The sequence below is a fragment of the Anopheles maculipalpis genome, chromosome 3RL, assembly GCF_943734695.1.
Source record: "Anopheles maculipalpis chromosome 3RL, idAnoMacuDA_375_x, whole genome shotgun sequence".
NCBI lineage: Eukaryota > Metazoa > Arthropoda > Insecta > Diptera > Culicidae > Anopheles > Anopheles maculipalpis.
In genome coordinates, this window is record NC_064872.1 from 43642447 (window position 1) to 43656643 (window position 14197).

General features: G+C 39.3%; 3 protein-coding genes across 4 annotated transcripts in view; all 3 read left to right on the plus strand.

Annotated features, from left to right (window-relative positions):
* Window positions 1-14197, plus strand: part of LOC126564210 (ubiquitin carboxyl-terminal hydrolase 35) — a 164650-nt gene that overhangs the window by 20717 nt on the left and 129736 nt on the right. The gene's annotated exons all lie outside the window — the stretch shown is intronic.
* LOC126564250 (phosphatidylinositol-binding clathrin assembly protein LAP) lies at window positions 582-7130 on the plus strand. Of its 2 annotated transcripts, none has more exons than XM_050221241.1 (14): window positions 582-1171; window positions 2161-2303; window positions 2384-2459; window positions 2663-2683; window positions 3359-3583; window positions 3704-3897; window positions 3971-4107; window positions 4189-4357; window positions 4446-4722; window positions 4805-4927; window positions 5028-5145; window positions 5230-5332; window positions 6231-6320; window positions 6904-7130. In XM_050221241.1, exons 1-14 carry the CDS (start codon window positions 1042-1044, stop codon window positions 7120-7122), a joined length of 2025 nt encoding a protein of 674 aa, XP_050077198.1. In that variant the 5' UTR covers window positions 582-1041; the 3' UTR covers window positions 7123-7130. The 2 variants fall into 2 exon arrangements, with proteins under 2 accessions (XP_050077198.1, XP_050077199.1); XM_050221242.1 differs by lacking the exon at window positions 6231-6320 and adding an exon at window positions 5417-5434 and having other exon boundaries at window positions 6904-6962.
* On the plus strand, window positions 10611-12170 carry LOC126560638 (liprin-alpha-like). Its single transcript, XM_050216596.1, has 6 exons — window positions 10611-10637; window positions 10695-10932; window positions 11008-11096; window positions 11175-11540; window positions 11603-11686; window positions 11745-12170. The coding sequence occupies exons 1-6, from the start codon at window positions 10611-10613 to the stop codon at window positions 12168-12170; spliced, it is 1230 nt and encodes a 409-aa protein (XP_050072553.1).

A 14197-nucleotide genomic window follows, 5' to 3' on the forward strand; every position in this document is an offset into this window, starting at 1 on the left:
AAGCTTAAGTTGTGGTACATGATCGATCGACTCCCGATTTGAAAAGGTATCTGAGTCAATGTTCGCGTGTGAGTACTGGAAAGGCAAATTGTAACAAAATTTTCGAAGCAAAAAAAGTACAGTTGAAGCACAACATTTTGCATGAGTTCTTGCACACATTGCAAATGATCATACGGAAACGGCTGAACTGCAAACAAATGAAGCGTTGAATAAATTTTATTGCGCTAGCTGTCATGCAAGCTGTCCGTGTCGCGCTCCGTTGGTGAACTTTTCATTCTGCTCAAGAAGAATGAAGAGAACAAATTAGATTGAAAAGTGTGTACACGGGGCGGTGCGCTAGGTTGAGTGCGTATGCGTGGACAAAATCTCGAATTAGTCAAACTCCAGCCGCAAATCTACGTCCGTGCGAGTGTAAAGTGTACTCGTTCCAACCTGGTTTTTGAAAGCAGTAGCGAGAAAATAGTGCTCCTCAAAGGGAACACCACATATTTTCTACATTGCTGGCAATAGCAGGCATTACGACACGAAGACGAAGAGTGTCGATTCATAGCCCTCCCCTACCCCAAAACGGCCTATATAATAAGATTGCAGTAGCGGTGTACGAATTGGTAGAAGATAATTTACGGCATTTTCGTACTCCCTGTTTTGATAGGTGATCCCCGGAGCGTGGGAAGCTTCTGGCAGAAGAAATTGTCCACAGCAGCATTGTGCGCTTGTACGTGCGTGTATGTGTTTGTACGAGTGAGTGTGTGCGTTTGTGTCTGACGCGTGTGTCATTTTTCGGCCCTTGTGCGTGAAAAGCAACGGCGAAGAGCAGAGTAGTGTGTAAGCGCAGTGCAACTTGCTTTATTGCTGGTGGCACAGAAAGAAAAAAAAAAACAGCCAACGAAGTGATTTTTGGTCTGCAGATTACGAAAGAAACGATAGTAATAGGAACAAGTACGCCCTGGTCGGCTGTTGGCGTTTGGAACGCGAAACACATAGCGCCAGAGAACGGTGACGTCAGGAAGGATCTAAAAAGGATAACGTGCAGTGAAGAACATGGCTGGCCAAACGATCAATGACAGGTTGCTGGCTGCACGGCACAGCCTTGCTGGACAAGGGCTTGCTAAATCCGTGTGCAAGGCTACGACGGAAGAGATGATTGGCCCGAAGAAAAAACATCTTGATTGTAAGTATCGTTGTCGTGTGGTTCCTTTCTGATGTATGTGTCTCAAGTCTAAGAGTAGCAGCTGCTAGAAGACTTCATGGAAAAGACGAAAAAGAAAGGAAGCAAGTGAAAAAAAAAAAACGGTAGGAAAGAGGGAGGGAGGGGGTACCCTTGGCCCCGATGATTTTGGTTGCGTCTTATTGACATTTGGTGCCCTCGAACCTCGCATAAGACATCTCGCTTTTCGCACTCGTTCTTTCGAGAGCAGCGCGTACAACGAACCCCCCCCCCCCCCCTAGCTATCGTTCACTTGCTGCTGGCACGTCCTTGCCTGCATCGGCCCCGTCTTCGGACACGCGGGCGCACTATCAACAGTGCGGAGAAGTTGAATAATCGTTTTGAATGCATTTCTGTATTTTTCCGTTTTCCTTCCTCCAATCGTGTCTTGGTAGAACTTTTGTTTTGCTAAATTAACGAAAGGGCAGCAGATTCGTTGGCTTCAAGCCTCAATGGCTCAATTTCATAACATCAGTTTGGAGAGTGCTTTGTTGTTTGCCCATGCCCAATTACAAGTACGGGCTGCGGTTACTGATAGGAATGAACAAGAACATATAGCCAGATAGCAAAACTCCCGTTTGCTAGAAACGATAGAATGCCCAGCATATAGCAGCACCATCGGTTATGTATCCTCCCTCCGGATGATAACGATAAAATCGTGGTTCTGTGTTGCTATAGCAGTCAACGGCCTGCTTCACCAGCAATGTTTTGCGTGCATTTCTGCGACTGATTGGAGGCTATTTATCAGAGCCAAAATGAAACAATGCTTAAATTATCGTACATTTAAGGAAGAAAAAACTGAAGAGAGGAATGTTACATGGTACTCATATGGATGTACGTTTGACTGTAATTTTGATTTTTTATTTAATTCCAATGTTAAGGTTCTTTGCAGTATTGCCAAAATTTCGCTTCACTGCGTTGCTCTAATTTTTCTTCTTTCTTTTATTCCCCAGATTTGGTACATTGTACCAACGAACCGAATGTATCAATTCCCCATTTGGCCACCCTCCTGATTGAGCGATCGCAGAATGCTAATTGGGTGGTCGTATACAAAGCGTTGATCACAACCCATCACATGTTGGCCTATGGCAACGAGGTAACGCAAATTAGCCTCAGATGCTGAGGAAAAGATATTTTCCAATTTCTACTAACCATTGCGTTTCATTACCATTACAGCGATTTATCCAGTATTTGGCGTCCAGCAATTCGTCCTTCCAACTGAACAATTTTCTCGACAAGGGTGGAGTGCAAGGTAGATATTTTTTGTGACAGCAAAGAACACAACTTCTGCTATACACTAAAACTACTCACCAGCTCTAATTGGCATTGATGTAGAACATGTCGAACGCAAACACCAAAATCTCTTTACTAATGTAATTTTACGTCTCTTTCTCCTTGTATTAACCACGTTTACCCTTCATTTTTGTTTAAACTCGTTGCTAAAACCATTCTTAGGCGCTGTCGGTGCTCGTATGGGTAAGTAGTAGTTCCTTTTTTTCTCTATCTATTTGTTTACGTACAACTAATTCACTGATCCGCTAATAACACAAGCAGCTTTGTATCTCAGAAGCACATTATACTTAGTATAAGTTTTACAATAGAGAAGTTGAGCCAAGAAAAGATAATGCCATCTGTTTGATAATTCTGCCTACACATTACAAGTTGCTTGCCCTAAGCTATGCATAAACGTTCAAGGACCTCAAAAAGTCCAACATTTTGGTTTTAAGACGAGTCAGAACGATATAGAATTGCTATGCAATCGCGAAAAATATAGTTTAAAGTTATAAGTTTTTAACCTAATAGTTTTTATGTATAAAAAATTCGAAAAAAAACATGCACATAATCCTATGCACTTCACAAATATTTCTTAAAATTTGTATTTTTTATAATTTTTCCGAAACTCAAACTCAAATCAGTTAATCACGAATTAGTCTAATTTAAAATAATATTAATACTTCCAGACCGTTCGGTCGAAATAGATTTTTAAAAATGACTGTTAAACTGGCAAAGGCACCAATTCTTGTGTACGAAACTATGCATTGAACAGAATGTAGCTTAAATGCTATGGGTCACTAACGGGAGCTTAATTCTTAATAAAAATATTGAAAAAACTAACATTGTCATAACATTTCTTAAACATTTAAAATTTAGGTTATGACATGTCTCCGTTTATACGGCGCTACGCTAAATATCTCAACGAGAAGGCACTGTCGTACCGTACAGTGGCCTTTGATTTTTGCAAAATGAAACGTGGAAAGGAAGAAGGATCCTTGCGCGTGATGCACGCCGATAAACTTCTAAAAACGTTGCCGATTCTGCAGGCTCAATTAGATTCGTTGCTGGAGTTCGATTGCACTGCGAACGATCTCACAAATGGTAAGCACAAAGAAGCGGGTTAAGGGCTGTACTTGAATGCACTTAAATTTAAACTGAAACGACTAACTTATTACAATCTTTTTTTTTACACTTCCACATGTTGTGTTTCTGGGATGATAGGAGTTATCAACATGTGCTTCATGTTATTATTCCGTGATTTGATTCGGCTGTTCGCTTGCTACAACGATGGAATCATTAATCTGCTGGAAAAGTATTTCGACATGAACAAGAAACAATGTCGTGATGCATTGGATTTGTACAAAAAGTTTCTTACCCGTATGGATCGTGTTGGAGAATTTCTCAAGGTTGCAGAGGTAAGTGAGACCGGTTTGGCCACGAATGGTGCATAAGTATCTAATTTATTGCAACTTTTAAAAAACATTACAGAACGTTGGTATTGATAAGGGCGACTTACCAGATCTTACCAAAGCGCCAAGTTCTCTGTTAGATGCGCTTGAGCAGCATTTACTGGCCCTAGAGGGTAAGAAGGGATCAGCTGCAAACACGCCCACACAAACGGCAAGGTAAATATACTGCACAAAAATAGCAAATACGTCCGTTTTCGATGTTATAATGTATTGTTCCAAATGCTCTCTCCCATGTAGTAATCAAAAGAATGTAAAAAGTGGCGTTAATGCTCTTACATCGACCAGTTCATCGTTTGGGATTGTGGCGGAATCAAGCAAGTTCGACAGCCCCACAAATGGTATGATCGATGAAAGCTTGAAAGCTCAAGTGTTGGCAGAAGAAGAGGCTGCGATGAATCAGTACAAGGTAAAGAGAAAGAGAAATGATGAAAGTACATTTTTTTTGGAGTAACGTTACTGAACGCTTCTAAATTCCCTTGCTCAATATTAAACAGTCGAAAGTATCATCCCCCACCTCGGCCACGGCTATCACAAACCCGTTCCTGTCGTCTCCAACCACTAGTCAAAACAACATCGTCGATCTTTTTGAGGCTCCAAAAGCTGTGCAGGACCAGCAAGCGTCCGCCGCGTCGTCCAAGGCGTCGGATGATCTGCTACAGTTGGGAAATCCATTTGCAGATGTTTTCGCTACGCCAGCACCGGTTGCTAGTACGGTTCCAGTAGGAAGCACTAATGCGTTTGCAGCTCCTAATACATGGATGGGAAATGGAGGTATAAAGGCTCATTGCTGTGTGTGTGTGTTTTTTTGTGTTCATTTTAATTTATGAGACATACAAATCTTTTTTTTTTCTAGGGTTCAATGGTAGTATGGCAGCTGCAGCGGTCCCTGGAATGGCTGGGCAAGCTGTTCAGAGTGGTGACACATTTGTTTCCGATAACAACTTTACTTCCGTGTTTGGTGGTATGGAACAAAACGGTAAGTTATCTTTAACAGTAATCAAGTAGCAACACTTAATGTTTGTTTTTTGTGTTAAATAAGAGGGACTATTTATACAATACATTACTGTTTTCTGTAGGATCCAGCGCACCTCCGGCCGCTGCCACACAACCAGGCAAAGTATTGACAGGCGATTTGGATAGTTCATTGGCATCTTTAGCCGAAAGTCTCACCATCAACAAGTCCAGCTGTGGGAAGTAAGTTGTTACTTGCTATTTTCAAATAAACACTGGAACGAATACTGGAACGTTTTTGTTTTACTTGTTTTTTTTTTTTTGCAGAAACATTCAATGGAGCTCTCCGAAGACATCAGCTAAAACTGGATCAGCTGGATGGTCACCGCAACCCCAACCAGCTACTAATCAAACAGGCTACAAACCAATGGTAAAAACTCACTGCAAAAACAATGAACAAACATAGCTCTAATCTAACATCTTGTATCATGATCTTCCACTATCATTAACTCAGACTGACAATTGAAAGTTGGTTAGTAACGTTGCTAGTCATTTATAATATACCACCTAATACTTAATTCGAGTATCCTTATTCGTTATTTGATCGCCTCGAGCGAAAACAATCGATTCCCAGTTCACACAATCGTTAGCCTAACACACACCGTTATTAGCACATCAGTATCATGAACATTTTGAAGTGGTTCCTGATTGAACCTTGTTCCCTGTTTTTTCTTTTTTTTTCATTCACACTAAACCTTTTTTTTCTAATGAGAGTGTTGCGTGTAAAATGTGTGTTTTTGCTATTGACCTTTTAATTGTGTGTAGTTAGTGAAGATAATGATCTTTTGTTTTTGCTGTCACAGTAATGTGATATCGCTTGTAGTAATTTAAAAAGGCAAAAAAAGATTATTTTAGTGTACTATATAGATCTCAGCCTCTCTATCGTTAGTCTGCTAGTGTAAATATACTTTTTTTAACGTTGGTGTGAATTTTGCAAAGAGCAGTAGTATTTGTATGGTTAATATTGTTAATAATAGTTGTTTTAATTATTCTTATCAGTTGTTAATTTAATTTTTATTTCTTATCTTTTCTCCTTTTTTTTCGGTGAAATTTCCTTTCCTTTCTTTTTCTCTTCACAATCCACCGTACTTTGATTGACGTCTGATCAATTTCGATGTTTTGCTTGAATGTAAATTTGTGTATGTCGATATTATCCCCTATGTATGTATGTTTTTGGTTTTGTTAACGTTTGTGTGGGAATTATGTGTTGTTGCGTGCGGTTTTTCTCCCGATTTCGGGTTAATACTACGGTTGCGCTGTGACACAAGGCACAAGGTATGGCTGTATTTCCAGTTCCTAGCACAATACATCCAAGCACACACACTCCCCTTCCTGTAGTGCCAGGATATTACATTCAGGTAAGCTACTTTAGTTGTATTATTTCGTTTACCTGTTATACCGTTTACTTTCGCTGCTTCTCATATCGCCCTTATTTTAGGGCTACGCCACATAAGCGTGGCGTTGTGTTTGTTGGTAATATTATCTTAGGTCAAGAAATTACAGCTAATTTTCTAGATGTGAAGTGTGTACACAGTATGCAGAAAATAGTTGAATGAATTTTGCTTGTACGATAATAACAATCGGTTGTACGAAAGCAAGTGTGTATTCTGAGGCAAATGATTCGTTTAATTGCACAGTTGTGTCCTAAAATAATACATTATACGTAACATCTAAAATAAGGTGTGCGAAAAAGTGCTTTAAAGAATGTGCATTGTGATTTCAAAATAATAATAGCATATTTTATCCTCCATTTGTTTGTAATTCATCCGTATTTTGAATTGTAAAATAAAAATTTCTAATGTAGGTTATTAAATTGCGGAAAATTTGTAAGATGTTTCGACCCATTTACCTTAGTTTTTAATACCTTAGAATATGGGAGCGTGCGTCGCGGTGGTAGTAAATAATTTCATATGCCCTTTTCTTCTGTATAAATATTTGCAGCAAGGAATGACCCAGATCAGGCCAATGATGGGCGCTACCATGTCCGGAACAACACCCGCTATGGCCCCTGGAATGATCCCTACCGGCATGGCCCCTCAGCAACCGGTGCTTACTAGTCAACAGCCGATGCACATGCAACCGGCAATGATGCAACAACCAGCGTCTTCAAACGCGGGTGCCGCAGGCAATATCCAGCTGGATCCATTCGGAGCACTCTAAGCAATGAATTATGTAATTTAGGGCACATACCCATACATGTGTGCTGATGACCTATACCCATACCTGCATACACTTAGCGTGTGATGTAGAACATTAACAATGAATTATTTAAGAGTAGTAATGAGTTCAGCTAGAACACGTATCCTGATAAATGTGTATAACAATAATTTGTTTTTCATAGAAGTGAGAGCAAAAAGGGAAATGTTAAGTTTACCTAGAGATTGAAGAATTGTGACAACAATCGTTTGCATAATGCAGGCAAAATCCCTGGTGGAGAAAAGTCAACGTAGAGTGGAATGTTTGATCATTCTCGTGTAAGATGGTGCGAATGGACACCTCGACACGAATATAATCATTGGAACCATTTAAATGTAAAAAAAAAAACGTATGGAGTGCAATGGTGACGATAACGATGATTATGGAGCGAAACTTGCCCCCAATCCTACTGTTCATACAAATTATGTATTCATCCTGCTTGTGTCGTACTGTGCATGGCATAGTGAAATGACATTTGGAGGTTAATTAATTAGCACGAAATATTAATTAACGACTGTTACAAGTAAACGATACATCATAGAAGAAGACTGTGTAGAACGTCGATCTGAAACGCAAGTGTGCTTGGACCTTGTTTTGCATATGCGAGCCATTTTTGCATGACATGATAATTGATAAAATGCTATCAACTAAGGCGAGGATAAAAAGAAACCATTCCAAACCATCGACAAGCATCATGGACAGGGTAGAGAGTGTTCTAGATTGTCGGTATACTCTCGAGCAACATGATGGAATGTTGCTTCACACGCAGGCGTGAAAGTAACTATGTTTCACTGGATAGAAAAGCCTGTAGTTTCTAATCATTCCAATCCGCGATTTCTCTGTTTTCAATGCAGCAATGAATCAAATATGCTAGAAAACCTGTTGTGTACGCCCCGGGGGGTGTATTGTGCTTTTGGTTTTGAATCGTACTTCCTACAACTATTCTCCGATGGAGGTCGGTTGGCAGAACGAGGGATGAATTTATTTGTTTATAGGATGCGTTAAATGGCGATACGGAGTATCATGTAAGAATATCATATAACAATAATGAAGTAACGAACGAAATATGTAAATGATGTTAGAAAACAAAGCAAAAAATCGATTGTAAGCAACGCGTGTGTATAGACTACGCTCTATTTCCCCAGACACAGTGGCTTATTCGGCAATATACTGTTAGTTGTTGCTTCTGTTGCAGTATTATCGCTGCTTCGACATTCATACATGTATCTATCGAAATGCTAAAAAGAAACTGTTGTTGTTCTCTATTCAATATAGTTGTGTTGACAAAATCAGCAAGCAAAAGAATGAACATAAGATGATATGCCACACACCCCTCCCCCTTCCTTTATCACATTCTTCACCTTCCGCTTATTCTATCGACAAAACTGGCGGCGTGTGTTTCCGCAATTAAGTGCAAATACTACAAAAGTAGAAGCTAGTAATAACGATATGAGTTATCTTACAATACCGACGGAAACACGGTAACAACAAAATATATCGTGAAGGTGGAAATTCGTATGCATGTATTTATGAATATAAAATGATAGTAATATTATATCTATACTGTACACATAACTGTATTTTGGGGCCTGCAAGATGCGCGCGAGCTGGCAAGGAGATACAATAAGTAAATACATTATATCGTACCAGAAAGATACACACACATACATATATATATACTTCTTGCTGTGAAGGAAGCTTATCATATATTAGAACGTAAAGTGTTGTGTTTATTCCCTTGAAAGCAGATAGTGCAATAGGGCCAGTTGTTTACTAATGGAGATGATAAGTGATGTATGTGAAATGATGTGGTGTGACGGATAAGAGACAAAGTGAGTGTACTTATCGCCGCCAACAGTGTAGCGAAGATGCAACTGCAGGATCTAGGATCGTCGTCGAAACAACTCAACATGTTAATATTGGTCTGCCTTCTTGGAAGCTTTTGTTGCAAATTCAGCCGTTATTCGAACTCAGTTTCTATTTCATATATGCACGAACCGATGAAATGGTGCAATGGTTGATTACTTGCCTACTTTTAATCAGTATATTCGGTTCTGTTTTTATAGCCATCCAGTACGTTTGCATGCCATAGAGCGAGCAGTAGGAAGATGAGAAAGGAAAGGGTACTACAATAATTTGCAATTTTAAGTAAGTTGAGCGCGGAGAGTTATCAGCAGAAAAGTTTTACGAATCTTTGGTTGAAATTTGAAATGCGACATATAAACTTCTAAAATTACAAAACAGAGATGGTTACATGCGTATATATATATATGACTAGGACTCAATGAATAAAACTGAAAAAGGCATAGTAGGAATATATCAGAAATGAGTTTTTTTTATTTACATTACGTTGGTTTAGCAATTTGTATGAAGTTTCATTCGCCTAGTTATCGTGCTTAATCTCATGGTTTTATCTATCATTCTTTTAAAAATGCACCTCGTGGGTTCTCTTCTATGTGGCATGCTACACCAATAATGTGTCGGTTTTACAGTAATATTTGTTTTTTTTTTGCTTAAATGTCAGGCTTGAACTGTTCGGTTCTATTCGTCATAATATGATACATCTTTTTCTCCTGTGAGTTGGATATTCAGCCTCCACTGTGGGGGAACGGTCCGGAATGGTTTTGAACCCCGGTTCTGTCGCATGAAGACCAGTGCCGTTGTCGTCCTGCGATCGAACCCCGCCTCATAATCGTGATAATGCTTTTTTTGTTTTCTATGATAAGTGTTAGCCTATTTATACAATATTGCCTCCTACTCACCCTGCGCTGGTGCGATGAAGTCATATTGTTTAAAAATACTTTCTTGTGACCATTAGCGCTTTCTTCATACGCACGTCATCCGACCGTGAGACACGACTTTTGGGGATGAAACAAAGGGTTTTTTTGTATCTATCAAATATTTTAAACAAAATATAAGTATATAATTTACAGTTTTGTACATTTAGCTCGGATTTTTTGTAAGCAACTTTCAAACGTGCAAGCACAGCGTGTTTTCCACTGACTGAAACGAATTGTAGACGGAATGGAATGCAGATAAATCATTCTTGGAATAATGCATCTCCAGTATTCCGGATAGTGTTTCGAAAAAAGCAAACTTTTCAGGAATAAATATTTTTTTTGCAGTTTCCCGCCAACACACACGACACAATCGATTACAGGTGTAGTTCACCACTTTTGACCTAGAAAACCCGTGAAGTACTGAACATTCTAGTATATACAAAATAGGTTCTGCAAGACAATTTGACATTACAAAACAAAACCCCAAATCAAAACAAACAATTCTTACCATCAGCCGAAATCGAACTGCAAAAGAGGCATAAAACTGTTAAAAAATATCACAATACACGATTAAATCTAAGTGAAACGCTTTGTTCTGCATACAGTGTAGGAAGCGGCGATACAAAGCATTGAACTTTTTTAGCTCTGCTTATCGCTACAGATTGGAGGCAAATGAATACGTCGCGAAAACCGCGAATTGTGAGTGTATTTCATTACTGAGTAAGTAATGCAAAGGCTAACTGTTTCTAATTTCAGGAATTAAAAAATCGAGCTACCATTTTGCTTGTTGTAAGCCAAATAAAGCAATATCCCTGCATTTGGGATGAAGCAGATGAAAATTACAGGAATACGAAGGCGCGACAAGATGCTTGGTTTACGATTGCCCGAAGAGTAGGAGTAAATGTTCCTCTGCTTAGGCGAAAGTGGCGAAGTCTAAGTTCGTTTTACAATAGAATTCGAAAAGAATGGGATAACAAGCAAGCACAATGTAAAGGTCGGTAAAGTGTACGAGAGTCAATGTTTTTTTTTCCAATGCGAACACTTCTAACTTGCTCTAGTATCATTTCAGGTAAACGGTGTGAAAGGCCTTCTTGGTTCGCATATAATGAAATGGAATTTTTGGGCAGTTCAAAGAAAACTTGCCGCACGAGAGGAAAGGTATGATATACTTTCTCATACTATAAAAAAAAAATAATGAAGAACCGTGTGGGCTTTCTTATTTTATTTGTCGAACAGTCAAACAAATATTTGATTTTGGACGAGGAAGAAACAAAAGCTTCGAAGGAACGTGTTGTCGATGATATGGTGAATTCTGAGGAGGACTTAGAAGAGATTGAAGAGAGCTATGAAACGACATCGGAGCGTAATTATACTGAAGCAAGTTGCGATTACACTTTGACTTATGATTTGAACGCGCCACTGGAGGAAGATACTTCTGCCACACTGTACTACGAAAAAAGTAATGCGAACGATGAAATGGAAGAAGAAACTGAAGTACCTTTAGAAAGACGATATCGAAAGGAAAAACGTAAAACAATTCTATTGCATGAACTGAATGAAAAGCTCGAGAAAGATTTGCAGCAGCAGACAGCCAAAATACAGGTAATGTACCATATTCGATTTCAGACTGGCACAGGTAACGGTTCCATGTTGTCTCGTTTTAGCTACAACAAATAAAAATAGAATCGCTAGAGAAGAAATTGGAGCAATCCGAACGAAAACTTGCAAAATTGCTAGATACACCAAAGGTACACCTTGCGAATAACAAACTAACCATGAGTGTACTAACTTTTTCTCTATTTGTAGGCCGGATATGATAACATTATGTCGTATGAAGAGCAAGATACAGTAGAAGCGAGGGTCAAGAAAGAATATAGCACATGTGTATCAGAGACTAAAATTTCTGCAGTTCAGATTATGTCGCTTCAAGGTGTAGACGAGCAATGTGATCCACTATGCAACGCGACAGAAATGACGAATAATGGAAGCAGCTTGGAAACCATTCGGCTAATGACTAATTCGCTCAAACGAATGGAAAGTATGATGGAAAAGTTTGCTGATAAATTGAATCGTCGTTACAGTGGATTCGGCGAATTTATGGTGCGCGAACTAAATGCGATGGATGAGACAACGAGCATACGGTTAGTTAATGAAATTACATCGATATTAAAAAAGGAAGGACACAACTATCGCAAAAATCACGCAAAGACAGACAGTGTAAAGTTGTCATAGCAGTGGGTAATAGAATAAAGATGATAATATTTACAGGACAAGGATTTGAATAAAATCGTTTGGAAAGACCAATCTGAAGTATAAAAAAGATAGCATGCAATTATTTTCTATACATTCCAAAAGAAAAAATAATCTAAACATAGACGTTCGAAAAGTGTTCGTTTGATGCACACTCCATTTCCAGCGCCATCTATGATACACTAGCAAGAAAACGTGCGAAAACACCGCAGGAAGCGATGTTTCTGCGATTACCGCCAGTCCGTTACTTTCCGCAATATGCTGGAACCATGTTTTTGGCAAACATTGAGATGTTTGCGAAACTGATTTAATGTTGCTATTTGATAGTTTTGGGAATACTCGTCAAATTAAATATGTTGAAAATGACTGTAGATCGTTTTGAAGCATTTTCAATAGCTAAGATGGCAGCAGCGCCAGTCTTTTACAGTGCAGAAAAAGGTATCAAATCCCAGCTGATCATGCATCTTATGCAGGAATGATTGTTCCACTATGGTTACAATTTCGTCAAAGGAAACAGAAATGGCAAGTTAAAAGATAGAGATTAGAGAAATGTTGACGGGAGCGGAGGTTGAAATGTACGAGAAAATTAATAATTATATAACTGGCTAATAAAATTATAATTAAAACGCTCATTCTGGTCAACATAAGATCCACCTGCGTCTGAAGCTTTTATGTATGGACATATTTTGCGATGTTTGTTGATAGATTTACACTGCAAAACACGAATTCTCATCCTTCTTTCCTGAAATGTACAAACCCTTTAGCAAAGTTAGACAAATAAAAACATAATTCAACATACACAAGCCACTGCAAAATATCTCCGAAATTTTCTCCCTAACGAACCTAATTTCTCCTTAATGAACAAATTTCGTTAAGGTTGGAGGTGGACCCTCGATTTTTTACTACTTTTTCTTTATTTATGTATTTCGATTTCGATCCGAAATATACGTGCACGGAGTGGAACGGATTCAAGATTTGTACAACATTTATATACCACGGCCTAAGCGTCTGCGCGATTCCAATCATCGTAGGATAATTTGTTAATTGGGGGAAGGTAATCTTGAGTGTCATTTGTGGTATGACATTCGGGCTGCAACCCTGGAAATCAGTTGTTGTCATTTTTCTTGTATAGTTTTCTGTAGAATTGCGAAGGAAAAATCTACTTTTTGGAGGCTCTGTGAAAGAAGAGTAAAGGGAGGAATTTTCCAGATGAGTTTTCACGGTGCGTTGCTAGACATGGTTGTGGGTTAGATATACAGCAACCAGCCTACCATCATCGTTTTCACTGCCCAAAAAGCTGTTGTGTGTTTGTAGCTAGTTCCAGATCGAGCGAAAGAAGAGAAAAATATTAATTTTCTGTCGGCCATTTTGGCCGGTATTGCTTTTCGGTGCTGCAAATAGAGTAAAGAGTACAGCAGACAGAAAGAGAGAAATTGTGCGGACAAAAGTTACAGGAGAACAGTTTGCGAATTCGGTTCGATCAAAATGCATATTCCAATATGCACCCAGGGGGGGAGGGGAGGGGCGGGGGGGGGGGGGAGGGGGGTCGAAAATGAACGATTAGTGGCCCGCTCTAGAGCATAAGCAGCAACTTTCCATGATAGAAAAAAGGATGGTGCTCCGATCTGTGCCTTCGATTCTTGGCGACGGACGAAACAAGGCGTATTGAAAAGGTGGTGTCAGATATTTTTTTGTTGTCGAATGAGCTTATGAAGTCTTATCGATTTTCCTAGCGTATTACTTATTCCCCATCGAGTTCTTGTGCATAGTTCCGTTTCGGGGCGACGCTTTGTGTTGCGATCTCTAAATGTTGGAAATTGTGAATTGTGTGGCATGCTGTGAAATACCGTCGGACAAATGACTGGGGACAAATGACAAATCGCGAAGGCTCAGTGATAAATGTAAAGACTCGAAACGCGTAGCGCAGTAGATGTGATGAGGAAGAACGGTCCGTTCGTGGTGATGAGCTGACTTTATCGTGCACAGTTTCAATATTCACAGATATTAAC